Here is a 19762-nt window from a genome sequence, read left to right on the forward strand (position 1 = left end):
TGTCATTAATTATTTGACAAAAATAAAAAGTAGGTTGAGAAAATATTTTCTGGACCTTTGTATTCTCGTCTGAAGTAATGTTTTAGTCGCAAAATTTTAATTTACAAGGATTTAGTGCTATATTTTTAAATTTGTAATAATTTAGTTATTAAACTTTAATAGGTAACAATATGAGTTTTTATGATTTAAAATTTGAACAATTTCATCTCTACGGTGAAAACTATCCTCAAAATTAAGAATAGATTTTTGTTATTTAAAGATTTAATTAGGTTTGGTAAGTTATAAACACATTTTGATTTTTCATTAGTTTATCGAAACCTTCTTAAATATTAAAACTTTCATGAGTTATAAACAGATTTGGAGTAGTAGAACACAAAAGGGTAGATATGTGAGCTGAAGGAATTAGCTGAGTGAATGTGGCTTCAAATTAAAGGAAAATTCGTCTTTGGTCTATCTACTTTTCAATTCAATTCCCCCTTGTATTACACACACAGTAGAGTAGAGTAGAGTAGAGTAGAGGCACCAAAATCATCCATTTTTCTTTTCCTTTTCCTCTTCTGTCCCACCCCACACACCGCATATTCCAAATACTCCCAACACTCGAAATTAGAATATTACTCTTTTCTTATTTTATTTATCCTTTTTTTTTTTATTTATTTATCTTGTCTGACTTCTCCATTCAAATACAACAACCTCTGACCATTTCTCTCTCTCTCTCTCTCTCTCTCTCTCTCTCTCTCTCTCTATTAAAATTTATTCAATAATTTACAGTAGTATGGCTTTACTATCCAAATATTATAAAAAATAAAATGGAAAACTTTTGCTAATACCATATATAACTGACATGTGTTTGGAAAATTTGTTTATTCGAGACACAGACAACATCATTTGTCACAAAAACCAGTATAAAAAATTGCTTTGAAATTATATATGCTGAATGGACAGGTAAATAGCATGCGCAAAGTATATACATATTTTTGTCCATCAAACATAATATTAGCATATAAAAGCGCATTAATATTGTTCATCAAACATTGAAAAAGCTTAAACGAACATAGTTCGGTGGTAATTATCATATACCTCAAATTAAGAGATTGTGAGTTCGAATCCCCTTCCCAACATGTTGTACTAAAAAAAGGAAAAACATTGACAAAAACTAGCTACGAAAATTCTTAATATATATATATATATATATATATATATATACACACACTGTTTGCAAAATGCTATTATTTTAGAATGAAATAAAATAATGGTAGATAAACCAACACATAAAACCCAAATTTAACCATTAACAAAAGTAATGGTAAGAAAAGTTGAAAACGAGAATAAAAATGGTGAAATGCCTAGGCTTTTCTTTCTTTCTTTCTCTCATGTTTTGTTTATTTATTATTATAAGCTTGATGAGACAATGATCGGCAAGAAAGAGAAAAGAAAGTTTGTTTGATAATTGTTGTGAAAAATAGTCTTTTTTTTTTCAATGACTTTTAAATATAAATATATTATTTATATTATTGAAATCACACCAAGTTCAAGAGTTTGAAAAGAATAAAACCCTCAATTAGTCTAAAAATATGTAGGTCGTCGGTGACAACAAAACACTGTTAAAAGAAAAGTGTTTTAAAATGCTTTAAATTGCCCTCCAAGTCTACATTATACATAAATATTCATAATTAGAGAGAAAAATGGGGAAGACATGTGAAACGTATAAATTATAATCATGTTCCAATTAAGAAAATTATGGAAAGTTAGTCCTCCTCGTCACTCCTCTGTATTGGCGCCTTCACGAAAATAAAATAAAATAAAAGATTCTAAAAAGACCATATGAACACATTAATTAGAGTCAGAATGTCTCACATGCATGACTAATTTAATGAGTTCATCACTGTAATCCAAACTCAAAGTCTTAATACGTTTGGTGGCGACATTGATTTAATAGTTATTATATTTGGTTTCCCACTGCTTTATAGGGATTAGAGATCAAATTTAACCCAAAACACCAAGACTTGGAACTTGGAACTTTGAAGTTGAAACCTTCAACTTTGACAATAGCTACAAAAACTGAACCGAAGGAAATGAAGGCAGCAATTAGTCTGTACTCAAGCTTGAACCTAGCATAAAATACAAAGAAAGATAATAAATTTAAGTAAAAAAGCCTTGTCGTGTTTGTAAAGAACGTGCAAAATTGACTAGAAAAAAATAAGATCATTGATACAAGATTCTTTGATTATACATCAAACTAAAAGTAAAATTATAAGAGTTTTGTCCAAAACGAAAAATATCATATTATTGTGAGAATTGGAACGATATGGACTCTCAACATTTAATATCAGAATCATAATCTAAACTTAAATGTATAAGTGAAATGACAAAGAAATATGTAGTCCTCATATAATTCTAAGTGTACCAAAAACTTTAAATAGAAGCAAACAAAAAATAGACAGATAAAGGGGTATCTGAAGGGAGAACCTAACTATCAATATTATAGGTCACTTCCAACATCCCGTTATTTATTTTACAAAGTACATTTAACCCGGCCGCCTGGATCAACGCTCATGGAAGTGTGTGGCACGAGACCCGAAGCGGGGGGTGCAGCGCGCGGCAATCAAGTGTTGGCAATCCACCCAACAAGAAACATCCACAGCTTACATGCTACTGAGGATGGTAGAGGTTAGAGTTACGTGTCGTAATGGCCGAGCCTCATAGACCTGACCTACGAAGGGCACAATAGGCATGCACGCACGTGCGTCGGCTGTCGGCGAGGACTACGGTGGTCGGCGGCATTCTGGGAATACTCACGTGCACTGCAGCTGCCAGTACCCGCCAGCCTAGCTACCTTAGCTAGGTGGGGGTCTACCCTCCCATCATTCAATAATCCTTACTTCTCTTGTAATTTGATTGATATTCTCGAGGTTCCCTGTCAAAATGATAAATGAGAGAAATAATTCATTTTAAAGTCAATTTTACCTGCAATTCTTAATAATTTTTTTCTTCTGTCTTTTTTCTCTAAATTACATTATATCTTAATTCCATGATCAAATATTGAAAAGATAAGAGATTTAAATATTTATAATAAATATAAATTATTCTTCTCATTGTCCAATGATTTTGAAATTGAATCATATTGATAATCACCACCATTTACTCCAATCTTAACATCAAAATCATACATGTCATTCCTTCAATTAAACCTTACATTTTACATTTTCTGAAGGAAAATAGTATGCATTATATTGTTGTCTGGGGAATCAAATACTTGTTTTGTGATAACCATCTTTTCAAGACTTACCTAATTTACATTCAGCTCTGAACACTACGCATACAATTGTTTAGAATTTATACTTCTTGGTTAAGATTGTATAAAAAGTTGTGCTACAGCTTGTAGAATATTCCATAAGACCCTCCATAAAAATGTCCTTTTCTTTTTATTGGGTCGGTTTGTGGACCCTATTTTAGAGGTTTAGAAATTAATTATTTTCTTCATTCTGTTCCTTTAATTGGGTTGGTTAGGTTACTCTTTATTCATTTCTAATAATTAGTTGTGTTTCAATGGGAAATTCCACTAATCCATCAAAATATTTTAATTTAAATTTATCTAAAAGTGATAAAAAAAAACAACTTTTTCTTTTTTGTTCCTCTTAAAATGTTAACGACTAAACGTGTGGATTAAATTCTAAGATAGTTTTCTTCTACTTATTTTAATTTTTTTGATCAATACAGAGATTATTAATTAACAATGAGGCATCATTAACAGCAGAAAAATTTTGAGCCTCTATATGATAACAATTTATATTTTTATTTTGCAGATAAAAGCTTATTTTCTAGAACTTTTTACAATGCAATCTACATTTTGGCGATAATATTTTAATGATAATAAAATTAGCTTTTTAAAAATATTAACTTAGTCATTTAAATTAATAATTAGCCTTTTTGAACCTTTGATATGGGAGGACAAGGGACATCCTCTATCTTCACATTTGTCCATTATTCTTCACTTTAAGTTTTAAGCTTAAGCCCACATAAATTTATTTTAAAACTCTATCTAAGAAGCTTATATCAATAAAAATATGATATCTTCAGTTATACATGAATTTATGGTTCTATTTTTTACTTGTAATCTTTCTAAAAATTTATTCATATTTTTGGATAGATGTGATTAAAGCATCTATAGACTTGATTCCAAAGTTGAAGTACAATTTTGGATTTGGGGAAGCGTTAAAATTAGTAATGTGACATGACAGAGATGTTAAGCCAAAGTAACAAAACCAATTGATCAAAATTTAAAATAGGGTAATTTGAAGGTTTAATAGCAAATTAACCCTAAGAAAAAAAATCAATAATTGGAGACTTTGACCGAGATTTGCTACATATGTGAAAAAATATAAATGATAATTAGATGTTGTATATATACATTCCATAAAGTTGGAAAAAGAAACCCTTTCTTTAGCAGAGAGAGACATTGCCACTTATGTACTAACTTGCTATTTGTGGTCGGCAAGTGCGTCCAATTAGGTCTTTGTCTTCGTGTCAAAATTAAAGCCAACCTTATGGTTTTGCTCTCCTTTTAAAGTTGTCTCTTACTCTTAAATCATTCTGGTAATGTGATCTCTTCTTTTATTTTGAGTTCATTAATTAATCTCTTGATCCCATTCACTTATAGTATATCTTTGACATGTTATATAAAGCCGACTATCCTTTTCTTTTACCTGTTTTTTACGAGGAAAAGAACCGTAATTATTGGCAAAATCAAAGCTTAAATAACCAAAAAGTTTAAATTCACGAATACGGTAAATTTGATATGTTACTTAGAGGTACTTACACTGTTTCTCACCGTAGACCTGGAAATTTGTACAAGGGACAATAAGTAGTAATCAATATTAAATGGGGAGAAAATTTGCAAGGGTTTCAAAATAGAACATTCTTGCTTAGATACCATGTTAAATCTCACCAATCAACCCAAAAAGTTTAAGATGATGATACGGTATTAAGAATTCCACGTTGAAAAATAAAGAACCTAACAAAAGTTTATAATATACGTGAATTACTCCTCTTCTTGTCAATTGATTGTGAGATAGAATCTCACATATCTTGATATAGTATCGTAACAAGCTGAAACGAGCATTCGATCAAAACATTGTATATGATCAAGGTTGGTGATCCCAAAAGAACCACCATCTTGAGGAGCATGTTAAGGATCCCATAAAAATAAAAGACAATTGGTTGATTTAATATAGTATCAAAGTAGGAGATCTTGTGTTTGTATCTCTATAATGAAACTATTGGGTTTTTTTGGCAAAATATTGGTGTGGAATTGAAGTTGTTCCATATTGGAAAAGTACAAGAATGAAGCTCCAAGTGCTAGAAGGTGTCCCATATCGAAAAGGTACAACGAGAGGGGATGTGTTCCAACTACTATAAAAGGAGTCAATGACCTTGGATTTTAATCATCTCATTTAAGTCTGGTATATTAGTTCTAGTTAACTGAACGGTATTTGCTTTGAAATAGTATTTTGTGTAATTGGGTTCGAGAGGAGAAATCTATATTGTTTCTTTATTTTATTGATTTTTTTAAATTTTTCAGTTATTTTCTACTCAAAAATCAAATTTAATAATTTGAGTTTAGGGGTGATTTAACAGATTTAATGTTGTTACTTTTATTTAAACACAATACATATTGATAAGAGGGCATGGTCTGATCGGTCCAGCTGCTTTTTCTTTCTTAATTTGTCTCCATCTGTTTCTGAGAAGGAAGAAGGAAAGGCAAGAATAATTTGGATAAAAGCGATAAACTAGCTAGGCCTAGGCAGGGCTTATCTGTAGCTCTAGTTTGGACAAGTATAGAGGCATAATTTCTCCTGCCGAACTGGTCGTTAAATGATGCATAAAGTGGGACCTTCCTAGTAATGTCCAGGTCGGTTTCATGGATTTCCAAGTAATCAGAATCTTTGTCGGGATTCATCATTTTTAAAATATCTTCTCTAACTCCCACCTTTCAAAACTCATCACTGTTTTCATAATAATCAATTTTGTTCCATTCCGCATATTTACGCCACACCAAACTTTTTCACGCTCTCTCTAAACTTCTAATTCAACACCGAATATTAATAGTTTGGTCTTGCATTCTAAATCTAAAGCTGAAATTTATTAATATATTCTTATTCCCACTTGTTTGAATTTCTTTGTTTCTGGAGGGCTCTGTTTCCCGAATATAATTCTACCCAATTTAATTAATTTCTCTCTAATCATTTTTTGTGTGTCAATTTCAACGCCCAATGTTCACCAATAACAATAATAATTTTGTAACACTCGCCCTAAGCATGCAACCGAATCCAAGATTGAGATCTTTCACATAAAGTAGAACCAGTTTAGTTTATTTTTATAATATTAAGTAAAAGTGTCCTTTGCCACGAGTAATATATGTTATTTAATACAATCCCACCATTATCTTGTCTGGAGATCGCGATTTACCATATATAAAAGATGGTTTGTGTACATAAAAATTATTACTTTATGCCAAAACTCCCCTATGCGCATGCCACAAGATAAAGTTAAAGTAGCAAGCTTTTAGGGAAACCAACAGGGCTAAATATTTATTTATATTCACATAGTGTAACAAAACCCAAATATTTCATCCGTAATACTTGCTTTGATTTTGGTAGGAAAGGGACTAAAGTTTTGTGTTGGTTATGACACGAATATTGGAGATTGAAAATAAGTCTGTAAAACGGTGGTGCTTGGTGGAATCTTCAAGCGCATATCATCTCATTTCTAAAGTTTTGGACGGTTGTAATTCATTTAGCATTTTTAATTAGTTCTACTGAAAATAGCATATGGAATTTTTGAAATGATTTACATTTGAAACCTAACGAGAACATTTTTGGAGGGGGAATAGGTTGAAAATGTTCTCTTCTTCCGTTGACAATTTTGAGATAATAGTGCTCTTAAACCCTAGACTTTCATTGCTATGTATTCTCTCAGCCATGGCTTTTTGGTGCTTTTCATTTCAGCCATTGGTAGAGGTAACTTGTCAATTTTGATGGTGAGAATATAACTTTATTTTGACATATTAAAGTCTGAATATCAAATAAACCTTTATAAAACAATGATTTAATTTAATCAGTGGGCTCAAAACACATACTTACCTCACACTTTCAATTGTGTTGGATTCTTCTCTCTGAATATATTGTTTCATATTCTAATAGAATTAATCAAAAGGCTGCACAAATCAGACAAATGATAAGATGTTCTTCACTTCCATTATAAACGCAATAACAAAAACCTCGATTGTTCATTACTTTTTCTTGCAAATATTCAAATTTGAAAACAATAAACTCCCAATTATTGTACTTTGGGTTGAGCAAAACGTTCTAATCCCTAGACTTATATATATATTTTTTTAACATTTAACATCAATTGATAGAACAATGATTTCGATACTCTATTAAATAAGATTTGGAGGAGATAGTATAATTCAAGTCCTACTCAATTACAAATTTGAAGAACTATAGATCAACAATTACACTTTTTAACTTTTTATTCACCCACGCCCCCAAATCTAACTATCAACCTCAAATCTAATTCAACCAATGATAAATATTAGAGTTCCAATACATGACCTCTTTACCATGATATCATTTTAAATATGTTAAATGGTCGATAAACTCAAAAACTTAAGCGGATGAATTATGATAAATTTAATCATTTATAGGATATTTAGCTCATTCTTTGATTGTGTTAACCTCATCTAATTTTAATCTATTGGAATGTTGTTCCCAACAAAAGGATAGATAGAGTAATTAAAGAAGAAGCATGATCCAAAGTGAAGAAATGTAATTGGATATTTTTAAATTTGAAGGAACAAAATTTCCAAGAAAATATGTAGGTAAGTAAAATTGTGACGTTGACTAAATTTGAATGTGCGCATGCGAAGTTGAAAATTGTGCCGAAACCTTAACAATGGCTCCCATGCCCTTCCTTATCCATAAAATCATCTCAATAATTTGGATATTTAGTTTCTAAAATAGAAAGTGGCGTGGCCATTCCCTTGCCTTGCTTTGTTGCAGCTGACTAAAGAGACCAAAACAACACACACCGCACAGTCTTAAACTTCACAGAAAAAAAACAAAACAAAACCCACACAGATGGCTAATCTCCAATTAAAACCCACTTTGAATCTGTAATCTTTCGGGGTCAGAGATGTGATCCCCTTAAGAATGGGTAAAGTAAAAGGTCAAAAAAGCAATAGGCTTGGGTTAGTTACTAGAAAAGCCCACACATTTTTTTCTTTTTCTTGTAATAATTTGGGCATGTTGGTAAACTCAAGTCCTTCCGTAATCAGCACAGTAAACTGTAAAGTCTATCCTTATGCTTGATGTTGATGTTGATGCTGATTGCTGTCCCTTTTTCGGGTCTGCTTCATGGGAGCTTTGAATATGTTTTGGGCTTAGTTTCTTCGACTTGTTGGGTTTGGCCCATCATTTCCTTATGGGCCCAATTATGATTAAACTGTTCACATTGCGGCCTCTTACCCGTCCTGGAAATGATTTTCAGCTCGACATTATATCAAACTTATGACAACATAAATCCTAGATCTCATTAATATTTATTATAAAGTCAACTGAACACCATCCCTTAGAAAGTTACGTACTATTTATGATTAATATACATCATAGTCTCTAACTTTTTAGTTGCTTCTGAATTTCATCCTTAGTCTTTTAGAATTTTCAACTTTACTATTAATATACTAAAAATTCTAGATTGGGTATTTCTGTAAAATGTTCTTAAAAAATTAACATACTGTATGTGAACACGATACAAGTTGATTAGCCCTCCCAAAATTTGGAGTTGGGTGGGAAAATGGTAAGATTTTAAAACTTTTGGTATTTATTCTAAAATACATGTAACAAGTTAGAACAAAGTTGCATGAACCGCGAGGTGAGAGATGAAGTAGAAGTTGCAAAAGTTTGTAGATTCAATCTATTCGAACCATGAGATACACATTCTAAGAGGTTACTATTTCTAATAAATAGACAATAAAACAACCATTATTATTTTTCTTTATTTTTCTCTTGTGAATGTGAACGCGAATGCTAACTTAAACTTAACTTAATTGATTAATACGTGTATCTTCAATTTAAAGTTCGTTAGTTCGAAGCCCCACTCCATAGTATTAGAGAATCTAACTCAAAATTTTCATTGGCCTACGTCAACTCATATTAAGATTTGAGAGTTTAGAAATTAAATGATTAGAAGTAAAAGAGAGATAAAACTCAAAGAAAAATATGTGTCCATGTGCAGGGATTTGGTTGATGGGGAATCTTCACATTGGCCTACAAACTTCTACTTCCTTTATATATAGCGATAGGAAATTAGATGCTTGGCTTAGCTTAGCTTTAATTTGGAGTTTGAAGTTTGAAGTTGGAAAGCAATCACAAATGCCACATCAGTTCAACCTGTAAAGTAGGATGCCCCCACAACTCCAACTCCAACTTGGATTTAGAATTTTAATTCCCCCTTTCTCTGTAACCCATCAATAATTATCTTTACAATCCAAGTTTCACACTGCTTTGCTTTGCTTTACTTTTAATTCCGGAATATGATCAAATTTTGAGATATTATTCACAACAGATCCATTTCAAAAGGAATGGCCACGATACACTCTTTTCTTACTAACCTTTTTGTTTCACCCATCAGAGGATTCTCCAGATTAATATCGTTGTTTTCTTTCTTGTTTCTTTAGTAATCAGTGTCTCGGGAGCCCACTGATTTTATTTCCTTCCCTTTCTCTCTTTCTTTCTTTCTTCCTTTCAGTATTGGACTTGTCTTTTTGTTTGGGACTCTCAAATTTGTCTTTGGCGTCACCTGAGGAATAAGAATATTTCGTTTTCATTTCAAACATAATGGATGCATCCAAATCCAACTGGACTGCCTCCCACCCCATAATAAATTCCCTTATCTCATATTTAATCACTCCCTAATTATGCCTTACAATAATTTTACTCTCTCATTTTCAAATTATAACTTCATCCACCCTTCAACTTACTAACTTGTATCATATACATATCAGTTCAAAAACCTGTTCAAGACTTAAATTCCTTCCACTCAAATTTAACTCTTTCGCTTAGTATTATAAAACTCTTCCAACTTCCTTTCAGTATAGATTTTATGAAACTATCATTCAACGCTATCTGGAATATAATTGATTCAAGTCTCTAAATATTATTTTCACATCAAAACATAAGATGTTTAACTACTCTTTTTAAAATGGGTGTAGCAAAAATATTTATCAAGCAGCAATTTTTTTTTTATTTTGTAAAAGTGTTAAAAAATTTTAAAATCATATTGTTTTTTTTTTTCTTTATTTCTTATTTCACATTCGTTATTTCTAAAAATCGATATACTTTATATCATTATAAATCTTCTTTTTGTATAGTAACTAATATTTTAAATGTGAACCTATATCAATAATATAATTTATATATTTGATAGTTATCAAGTTAGTATTTCTCTCATTTTTAGAAAACCGCCCATTTTAAGGTAGAGTCGACTCTTTTTTTTGGCTATATTTACAAATAAAAAAGAATGGTTGCTATATTTGCAAATGGACTACTTCTAATGTTACTTAAAACTCCTGTTTTCCAATTTGACAATCTTCTGCTCGTACTGCATGTAAATACTAAACATTGAAACGTTCCAAGAATGAGTTTCTGAATTGTTAAACACTCCAAATCACTCTTCAAAACAAGAAAATTACGAACAGAAACAAAAAACACCATCTCTGAACCAAATCATATCTGGAAAGAGACTACAAGACACATATAGTATTAAAACACAAAGTACTTAATTACATTAACTTACAAAAAGTACTCCAAAACATTTAAGTAAAAGAAGGAAAAAAAGACCCATAACCAAAATGGCCATGCAAAGGAAGAAAAAAGAACCTGCAGACCACGATGGAAGACACCCATTACAGACAACAAAACTGCATAATCCCTTAAAGACTCTTTCACTACACAAGACCTCTGCAAATGCCTAAAATTCCATTGCAGAATCTTGCAACAACTGGACACAATTCAAAACACAAATTACATACTAATTAACACTCCGATTCAGCCAGCTGACTCAGAGCTGCCCAATCTATTTCAACCGAAGGATACTTTTCCAATCCAAAGGCTTCTCCTTCACCCCACTGATAATCTGAGAAATCCAAGAAGCTAATACTCGACTCAGGGGATGATCCCGTGGAGTAATCTTCAGACCGTGAAGGAGACGACGATGAGGATGAAGAGGATGGAGAAGTCTCCACTTCGGTTTTCAATTCCAATTCAGGTGGAGTCGTCAGTTTTTCATCGGCCACGGAACAGAGCTGCTCTGTTTTCCCCTGTTTCAAGCTCTGACAAATTGCTTGAAGCTTGGCGTCTACAGAAGGGTGAAGGGGTTTGAAGTCTCCGAATTGGTGCTTGAGATGTGGGAAATTGAGCCTGGCAAAATCTCCACGGAGCTTGTAAGCAGCTTTATCATAGGCTAAAGCTGCCTCCTCCGCCGTGTCGAAAGTGCCGAGCCAGAGTCTGGTGCGGTTCTTGGGGAGTCTGATTTCGGCCACCCATTTTCCCCAGTGGCGCTGCCGGACTCCTCTGTAGAGCTTGGTGGGCTTGGGCGGAGAGCCCACGTGCTTCATGGGGATGGATTTTGGGGCAAGGAAGTTATGGTATTGGGAAGAAATCTGAGCGGCAGAGAAGGAAGGCATGCTTTGTGGGGGTATTTGGATTTGAGCTTGAATTTGGAGAATCTGAGAAGAAGTGAGATTGTTTAGCCCGATTGGACCTGATTGCTCAAGACCCATTTGTTCAATACTCGAGAACCCTTGAGAAAACAAGCGGGTGCTCGACGGGGAGCAAAAATCAGGGCTCAATTCAGGCTGAGAAGAAGCTGGAGAATAAGCAGAAGAAGAAGAAGAAGAAGAAGAAGAAGAAGAAGTTGAGATAACACTTTTCATAAAAGGTTGAAGCGCTTTCATTAATTCTTCACTAAACGGATCGGAAGAGTAACCCGGCGTCGAAATTCCACTGTAAACATCTATAGCTGCTGCCATGTCTCGTCAACAAACGTAAGATTTATACCAAAACCAATAAAAAGATCGCAAAACAAGAAAATTGTACTGAGAAAACAAGTTTCTTTCCACGAATAAGAAACTTCAGTAACCAACCAGAGGGACTGAAAAAACACCCTCGAAGTCGATCCAAAAAAAAAAAAGGGAAGAAAACTGAAAATATTTACCAAGGAAAAAGAGAAATCTTGATCTCTATTCTGAATCACCGACTTCCAAGAACCAGTCTTCCGGGTCTATGCCACAAAATGTAAGATTAAATCCAAAGAAGAAACAGAAAAAACCCAAAATCTTAATCGTTTGAAAGACAGAGGATGACAGAAAGGGAACTGAGGAAACGGGGAGAAATCAGAAGGGGGGGAATGGGAGCGTAATTGAACAAAAGATGAGAATAATTGCAGAAAATAGAAAAAAGAGGAGAAATTTGTTTCCCCTCTTTGGATCGCTGTTGTGCGCAATTCCAAGTTCGGCTTGCACATTCTCGTGGGCTGCTGTGTGTTTATATAACCCCAAATCGTGGCCGTTTCTCTCTCATAGAGCCACCATTTTCCTCTCTCCAACCACATTTTCGTCCAGTAAAGTAATTCTCCATTTTGTCGTCAACTTCAAGATAACATGATTCGAGTGGGCTCCCCAATGAACTACTGCCACGTGGCATACACTTGGCTATGGCCCACTTGGGAAATTTCAGTTAATTGTATTTTGCCGATGCACAGTTCTATGCACCTCGCACGCGCAGCCACGTCATTTTCTTATTCCTTATCCTATCGCATCAATTTCTCATCGTCTCATTCGATTAAATTTACGTCAATAATGTGAATCGCATATTAAATTTTACATTGCATATTGTAATTGATGGAGAATGATGCTCTCCTACATATTAAATTAAACAATTACATATTGTTTTTATCCATACCAAGTTACCAGCCCAACTTAGTTTACGCGTAACACTATTCATTATTATCATTAAAGTAATTGAAGTTGAGTTCCATTATGCAGATCAGCTATTATTTTTAAATGTAAAATTTAAATTCTATGTATATCGTGTCTCCTACGTAAATTTTAAATAATCAAATATTAATAAATTCTTGAGTAAAAAAAATGTAGGAATTTGACAATAATTAAATCTTAACTAGTATTATTTTTAAAGTAGAATTAGTCAGTTTTAATTCTATCAAGTTGAATTCTAAATTACTAACTATGTTATATAAGATATACATGTTTAAAAAATTGTGGTTAAATAAATCAATCAAAATTCAACTACGATTTACAGTAGAAATAAGATGTTTTCTAATATAACATTATAAATGTAGTGTGAAAATTATATATTATTATGTGCTTTTAGGTGAATAATTATAGAAGTATAGATATAACGGTTGAGGGTGAGAGGTGAACAAGAAATGTGTGAGGCTCGAATAGCAACATATGACAGTGAGAACCAAACCAAACCTAGAGCAATGCTAGTTTTTGAAAAAATGCAAGATGAATGCAGCACATCCTGCTGATATAGCAGGTTAGTGTGGCAAGCAACAGAGTGTTACCATGTGCCAAGAATGTCCCTTAATGACCAGTTAGAGCTCGTACGTAAGTGGACCCTACCACACCGCATGTACGGCGTCCTCCCTGATTGGCTCCAACACCTATAAAAGGAATGGAATACCACAACTACTACAAGGTAAATGAAAATATACTAAGAAACTTATCGTATGTGATTACTAACTCGATCGTCGAAGAATATTAGGCGAGACACCGCACAACATTCATTGTTGCGAGCTCATTTATTCAACGATCAGTCTTTCGAAAGACACGTGAATCTCTCTGATTTTCGACATCAACGATAACTATCAATATTTGAAATAAGAGTGAATATTTTATCCATAGTTCAAGAGGTATGCTGGAATTGAAAAAAATTAATAATAAAAATTTGTGACTAGCACTCAACAATATTAAAATTGAGAATAAACGGAAAATGGATTGAAAAATATTTATTGGCGGAAGGTTGGGGATGTGGGCAGTAAGGACAAATGCGAAAAGGACAGGAATGGTCAATTGCGGCGCGGCAGAGAGAGAAGTTGAATTGGGGGATGTTTTCTTTTTTTATTTATTTGGAATCTGAATTCAGCCTCAAAATGAGAGAGAGAGAGAGAGAGAGAGAGAGAGAGAGAGAGAGAGAGAGAGGAAAAGGCAGTCCTGCCTGATCCTGAAGGGCCATTTTAGCCTTTCTTGCGCAAATCAATGAGCTTTCCAATTCAAAAATCAAATTCCCAAACCTTTACTTTTTATTTCTGTTAAATAGAAAGTGAAACAGTGAAAGTGAAGGCTGGTTGGTTTTTGCATCTAGCTGAAGATGATGCTACTGATATGATAGGGCTGATTTTACCCTTCAAACTTCTCAACAAAATTCTCCCCATCCCATCCATATAACACACACCTCCAATTTCCATTACATTTTAAAATAAATAAATAATTAGATTCCCACAAATTCAACATTTCTTTTCAATTAAAATATACAAAATTTCACTTTATTTAAAAAGTATAATTTAACCATATAATAATACCTTTTTTTTTCTTACAGAAAGTATCATTTTTTTTCTTTGAATTTGGTTTATTTTTTATTTTATTTTATTTTTTTTTTTTGAAAAACCTTTGAATTTGGTTTATTGTATCTATTTTTATCCTAAAACATTTAATTTCATCAAATTATACCTTAAGCTTGATTAGTGTTGTAACCTTCATCTCAATCTTTAAATATTGTGATAATTTTTACCATCTGGTAAATTTTTCCAGTTTGGTAAATCTGTTAAAAAAAGAGTATTATTGTATTTGTTCAATAACTTATAAAACATATATGGCTAGTTTTGGCACAATTATTTAACCATCAATTTTGTGCATTAATCAAATTTAATTTTTCATAAAGTAGACTTTTCATTTAATTGGTGATTTAAAAAAAATAGTGGGTGAATTAGCAAAAATTAAATAGATGATAAAAATCACAATACTCATATAAGTTTAAGGTCCTTGCAAGTTTAAAATGAAAATTGTTACATGTTGGAATGAAAAATCAATGTTTTTCTTATTTTAATATAATATAAGATTAATATTTATTTATGGTATTATAACTTATTTTGAAAATAAACTGGAGGATTTTACAAGATTTATTTAAGCGATGGATACAGAAAAGTAAAACTTTCCAACAACATATTTGATGGATAAGTACATCAACTCGAACTTGGAAAGATCAATCTCATCCTCTTTCCAAAGGTTTTTTCCACAAGCCAATTTGTAGAAGAGGCAATTTCCAAATCAAGAGTCAACTTGGCTGTTGGAGCTTTTTTTTTTACCTATTATTATTTTTAAATCAATAGGGAAATGACAGGAAACTTCCTCCTCTCTCGCATTCCATACATTTAAAATCAAAATGTGACAACTCACTGATATTGATTTCATTTGTTATTATATGAATCATTTTTGAAAAAAGGTAAGAATGGAGATCTAAGTTTTATATATAATAATTGAACTGCCCTATAAAATAAACTCTCAGTTCCTTCTCAAAATTGAAGTAAAAACTACGTCACAAACAATCAAAATTATCAAATTTGTTAGCGAAACAACATTGTCATTTAAAAGGATAAAATCTAAACAAACGGTCATCATTCAAACCAAAAAAAAACAAAAACATAATTCATCCCACCAAACGCATTAAATAATTTTGGAGTCACTTCTAAAAGATTCAAGTTGTGGTTTGAAATGATTCATGCAATGGATTTTATTAAGAAAAAAAAAATTTGTTCACATTAAAAAAACTAAAATATTACTAACTGAACAATGCACATGGTCCCATCAGGTGTTATACAAATAACTGGATTTCCTGAAGGAAAAGGTAATTAAAGAGGAAACGACAAAGCAAACCTTAAAAAACTAGAAAAACTTTGAAATAGTAAAAAATGTTACCATTAGGATTGAGTCAAATTCAACAAATTTAAAATAAAAATAAAACAAAAAAGCTAATGACCAAAAACCTATGGCCAATTAGAACTCGCACCGGACCGCACTAAGCTTATTGAGAGCAATTAAAATATTAACATTATGGACAATGGTTTTATTAAAGAAATTGTGGAGTTGGAGAAGAGAATGGAGGATAATATTAAAAATTTCTAAGTTGACTTTGGGAAAATGGTCAACTCATTTATCGGCAAAAACAAAGGAAATCAACCACTATGGGACGATAAGAATGAATGTGGAGCACATGTAAGAACAAATGCAAATGCCAGCTTACTCAACATTTATCTTTTATTTGCTAATAAAAAGTAATTATATAAACAACTTGTTTTTGTGAGTGGATGAAGAAGTAGAACTTACATGTTTTAGTGACTTCATAATGTCTATCCATTAATCGCCTAGTGAAAATGCTCAACTGAATATAACTTTATTGTAATGTAATTGCCTATATACATTACAATAACATTATTAATTATTAGATAACATTATTAATTTCTAAATATTTTCATAACAAATTTGATATAACTTTTTTTTTTAGAAAAGATAAAATTTCATAACAAATTTGATACAACTTAATTCAACTTAAACCACTTTTAAGACCTAATAAACCTATATAACCTAAGTTCAATTTGTTTGAACCAATCCAAGCAAACTAATAAGTTATTTGAAACACCCCTCTTACCTAAAACGCAGACTCAATTTCCCCACGTCAATCCCAATAGCCATCTATCTTACAAGAACAAGTTCAAACAAATTACCTGTCATTTTTAATAAACTAATGTCGATAAGGAATTGTTTAGCAGATGCACCAAATATCTCTAATTCAAGGCTGTCGTGTATCCTGTAAATATAATGAATACATAAATAAAGGGTCATTGACAAATATTACTTAATGTCGTAATAACATAACAATATCTGAATAACTTGCCATGATTTACCAAGTTAAATGATATGATAAACATCAATCGATTCCAGTAGAGCTTTTTTTTGTGAAAAGGCTAGTCCCATCAATTCATAATGAGAACATATTCATTAAATTTTGAAATGTTCAACCCAAAAATATCTATCATATCACCTAATCCCATCAGATTTTATAAGCTAGTTAACTGCCTGATATCATTCAAAGTAGTTAAAAATATACAGGAAAGCCGCGTCGCAAGGATGAAGATAGAATGTTATTCAGAAATAGAATGGATGATTTTACATGTACTACAAATTTATAATACAGCTACCCTTATCCAGACCAGAAGGAGAAGTTCCAAAGCACAAATATGGACAGCATAAGTGACCAACCACACGGCCCACAACCACAAAGAATGGCAGAAAAAAGATACCACGCTAATGCTTCTCCATAGGCATGCCATTAAGCATCTCCAAGTTCATCTTGCATTCCTCCCTCAAATCTTTCAGGGTAACAAAACTGGTTTGCTGTTGAGCAAAGAAACAAGATTCACCACAGCTAAATCTTTCGAAGATTCAAATAAATGGATGTGGAGAAGTAGATATTCAGGAACATAAAAGAATGTGCTTCAAGCCTAATCTAGTGGATCCATCCATGCCAACAATACCAGTAAATTGTAATTACTATTTGATTAAGCTCTTTTAGACTTATGTCACAGTCCCCTTCTTCCCTAAATTGGTCATTTCAATGGAAGTATAATATAATTTCATTTCTTCATAAAAAGGTTACTTGAAAAGATCACCATTCACAGGTACACACACACGCACACACTTCTAACGGGAAAGAGATTTCATAGATGAACAAAAAAATTCACACTTACAAGTTGGCTGCCTTCCTGAGCAAACATATCTTCCATATGACGAAACAGTGAAATCCACTGACCACAGAGATCAAATTCTAGCTTTGATTTGGAAGAAATTCCTTGATCATGACAAGTCTCTTTCTCTTTGCTACTTTTCTGAGCCAAGATGCTTGCATCTTTCTGGCTTTTCTTGAGTGCTAAAGGAACGAAAATACCATGATTATCAAAAAGAGGGAATAACTCAAGAAGAATGGCTTTGTTACTATACAAGGAAGAAAAGCTTACTCGAAATTCTTCCTTTAATGTCCTGGTAATGGAGGTCTGACCAAATGTATGATGCTGATTACAAACGTATACCAATTTAGTTTTGGTGAACATGAATATTCAAGAACTGCCAAATAACTAAGGAACTGACATTCTAATTACCTTTCAAGCAGAATGAACAAGAACATGTTTTAAGCAAGTCGCCATACATGTCTTGATTAGCACAATTATCAGTCTTCAGTCCTGAGCACCTTTGCAGTGCCAGACACTTGGAACCCTCTGATATAGGTAACCTAGACCACTCAGTGGAACCATGGTTGCTTGAGCCCAATTTGCAAATACCAATATCCTTTTCGTCATTCCTTAAAACATGATCAATTGCTTCTTCATTGTCCGCATTGATTTGCATAATTCCAGAGCAATCTTTCTTACTGTCCTCAGGACATGTAGGGACTACAGAAGTGGACAAGGAAGGAACTCCCAGTGCTTCACTGTCTGTAACTCTCTGTTTGTCCTCTTGAATAAGACGTACTTCATCATTCAACAAACTACACTGCACAGTTTCTTTAAGTACATAAGACAAAGCAGTATCAGCTTCGCTGGAAGCAGGAGAGCAATCAGATTCCTGCTCCTTATCAAACCTAGGAAGAGCCATTGTAGAACAGACTTCTCCAGATGAACGATTACAATTCTCCTTGACAAATTTCGCTGCTTTTAGACGCTCATGCTTCGGGAATCTGGACTCTTCGTCTTTACCGTCCAAGGTTTTGCTGCAATCATCCCTAGATTTGACCCCGGAATCATTCAAAATTGACGAAATCTTCCGTTTAAGCGGACGATTGGTCAGGTTTCCAAGAACCGTCCGATTGTGGTCTAACACATCCTCAATGTTATCTTCCCGCATTGTCGGACTCAGGCAGGGGGGCTCTAATCTGATCGACTAATCTAAGTTATCCACCTTTCTCGACCACAAATCCCAATTACTCGGATGGAAACAAATCCTAAATCATCTAGTTCAAATCCTACTTGGTACAAAGCGAAATCACAGAAACCCCAATTTCGCAAGATTCTGAAAAAGTAAAAGACGAGCAAGCACAGTGACATAAACAACCCGACACAACGAAAACAAAGTAAAAGAAGAAATCGAAAACCACGAAAGAACTAATTATAAGCGTAAAATAACACAGTAACCCTAGAAAAATTCACATTCGTCGCCGAGACAAGGAAGAAAGCCGCAGGAATGTAAAACTCAGGGAAGCGGAGATTCAGATACTAACCTGGAGAAGAGAAGGTGAAGGAGATTTAATTTCGATTTGGTTAAAGCGTAGAGAGGGAAGAATCCCAAATTAGAAGAATCGAAGAGCGGCTTCTCCTCAGGAAAACGGAGGAAATGATAATGCCTCCCTCTTTATTTTCCCCCTTTAATTTGTGTATATATATAGAGAGAGAGAGAGTGAAGTAAAGAAGAAGCGCGAATCGTGTAAATCGGATGCAGGGCCCGCGTTTCCGATTTAAAATGTTGCCGCATTATTGGTGGCGCGCTTTCCCGGCATCTCTTTAATGCCCTCGCGCTCGCGCTCCCTCCAAACTCTCTCTAACCGGTTCAATTTGTTACAATTTTATCTTTTCT

At 33.1% G+C, this 19762-nt stretch overlaps 2 protein-coding genes across 3 annotated transcripts; both read right to left on the minus strand.

Annotated features, from left to right (window-relative positions):
- Positions 1 to 10818: 10818 nt before the first annotated feature.
- Positions 10819 to 12598, minus strand: LOC111005977 (Integrase-type DNA-binding superfamily protein). Its single transcript, XM_022277705.2, has one exon. The coding sequence runs from the start codon at positions 12089 to 12091 to the stop codon at positions 11096 to 11098; it is 996 nt and encodes a 331-aa protein (XP_022133397.2). The 5' UTR covers positions 12092 to 12598; the 3' UTR covers positions 10819 to 11095.
- A 3969-nt stretch (positions 12599 to 16567) lies between these two features.
- LOC111005240 (uncharacterized) lies at positions 16568 to 19737 on the minus strand. 2 transcript variants are annotated; one of them, XM_022276670.2, is made up of 6 exons: positions 19410 to 19737; positions 18295 to 19201; positions 18154 to 18207; positions 17887 to 18065; positions 17440 to 17533; positions 16568 to 16946 (listed from the first exon to the last, which is right to left on the minus strand). In XM_022276670.2, the coding sequence occupies exons 2-5, from the start codon at positions 19034 to 19036 to the stop codon at positions 17444 to 17446; spliced, it is 1065 nt and encodes a 354-aa protein (XP_022132362.1). In that variant the 5' UTR covers positions 19037 to 19201; positions 19410 to 19737; the 3' UTR covers positions 16568 to 16946; positions 17440 to 17443. The 2 variants fall into 2 exon arrangements, with proteins under 2 accessions (XP_022132362.1, XP_022132361.1); XM_022276669.2 differs by lacking the exon at positions 16568 to 16946 and having other exon boundaries at positions 17259 to 17533; positions 19410 to 19736.
- Positions 19738 to 19762: the final 25 nt, after the last annotated feature.

Source organism: Momordica charantia (genome assembly GCF_013281855.1).
Source record: "Momordica charantia cultivar OHB3-1 chromosome 1 unlocalized genomic scaffold, Mcharantia_2.0 BLBB01000001.1, whole genome shotgun sequence".
Classification (NCBI taxonomy): domain Eukaryota; kingdom Viridiplantae; phylum Streptophyta; class Magnoliopsida; order Cucurbitales; family Cucurbitaceae; genus Momordica; species Momordica charantia.

Coding starts and splice junctions, on each gene's coding strand:
- LOC111005977 (XM_022277705.2), bottom strand. CDS start 12,091: ATGGCAGCAGCTATAGATGTTTACAGTGGAATTTCGACGCCGGGTTAC.
- LOC111005240 (XM_022276670.2), bottom strand. CDS start 19,036: ATGCGGGAAGATAACATTGAGGATGTGTTAGACCACAATCGGACGGTT. Junction 18,066..18,153: donor CATTAAAGGAAGAATTTCGA/GTAAGCTTTTCT, acceptor TCGTTCCTTTAG/CACTCAAGAAAAGCCAGAAA. Junction 17,534..17,886: donor CTCAGGAAGGCAGCCAACTT/GTAAGTGTGAAT, acceptor TTTGCTCAACAG/CAAACCAGTTTTGTTACCCT.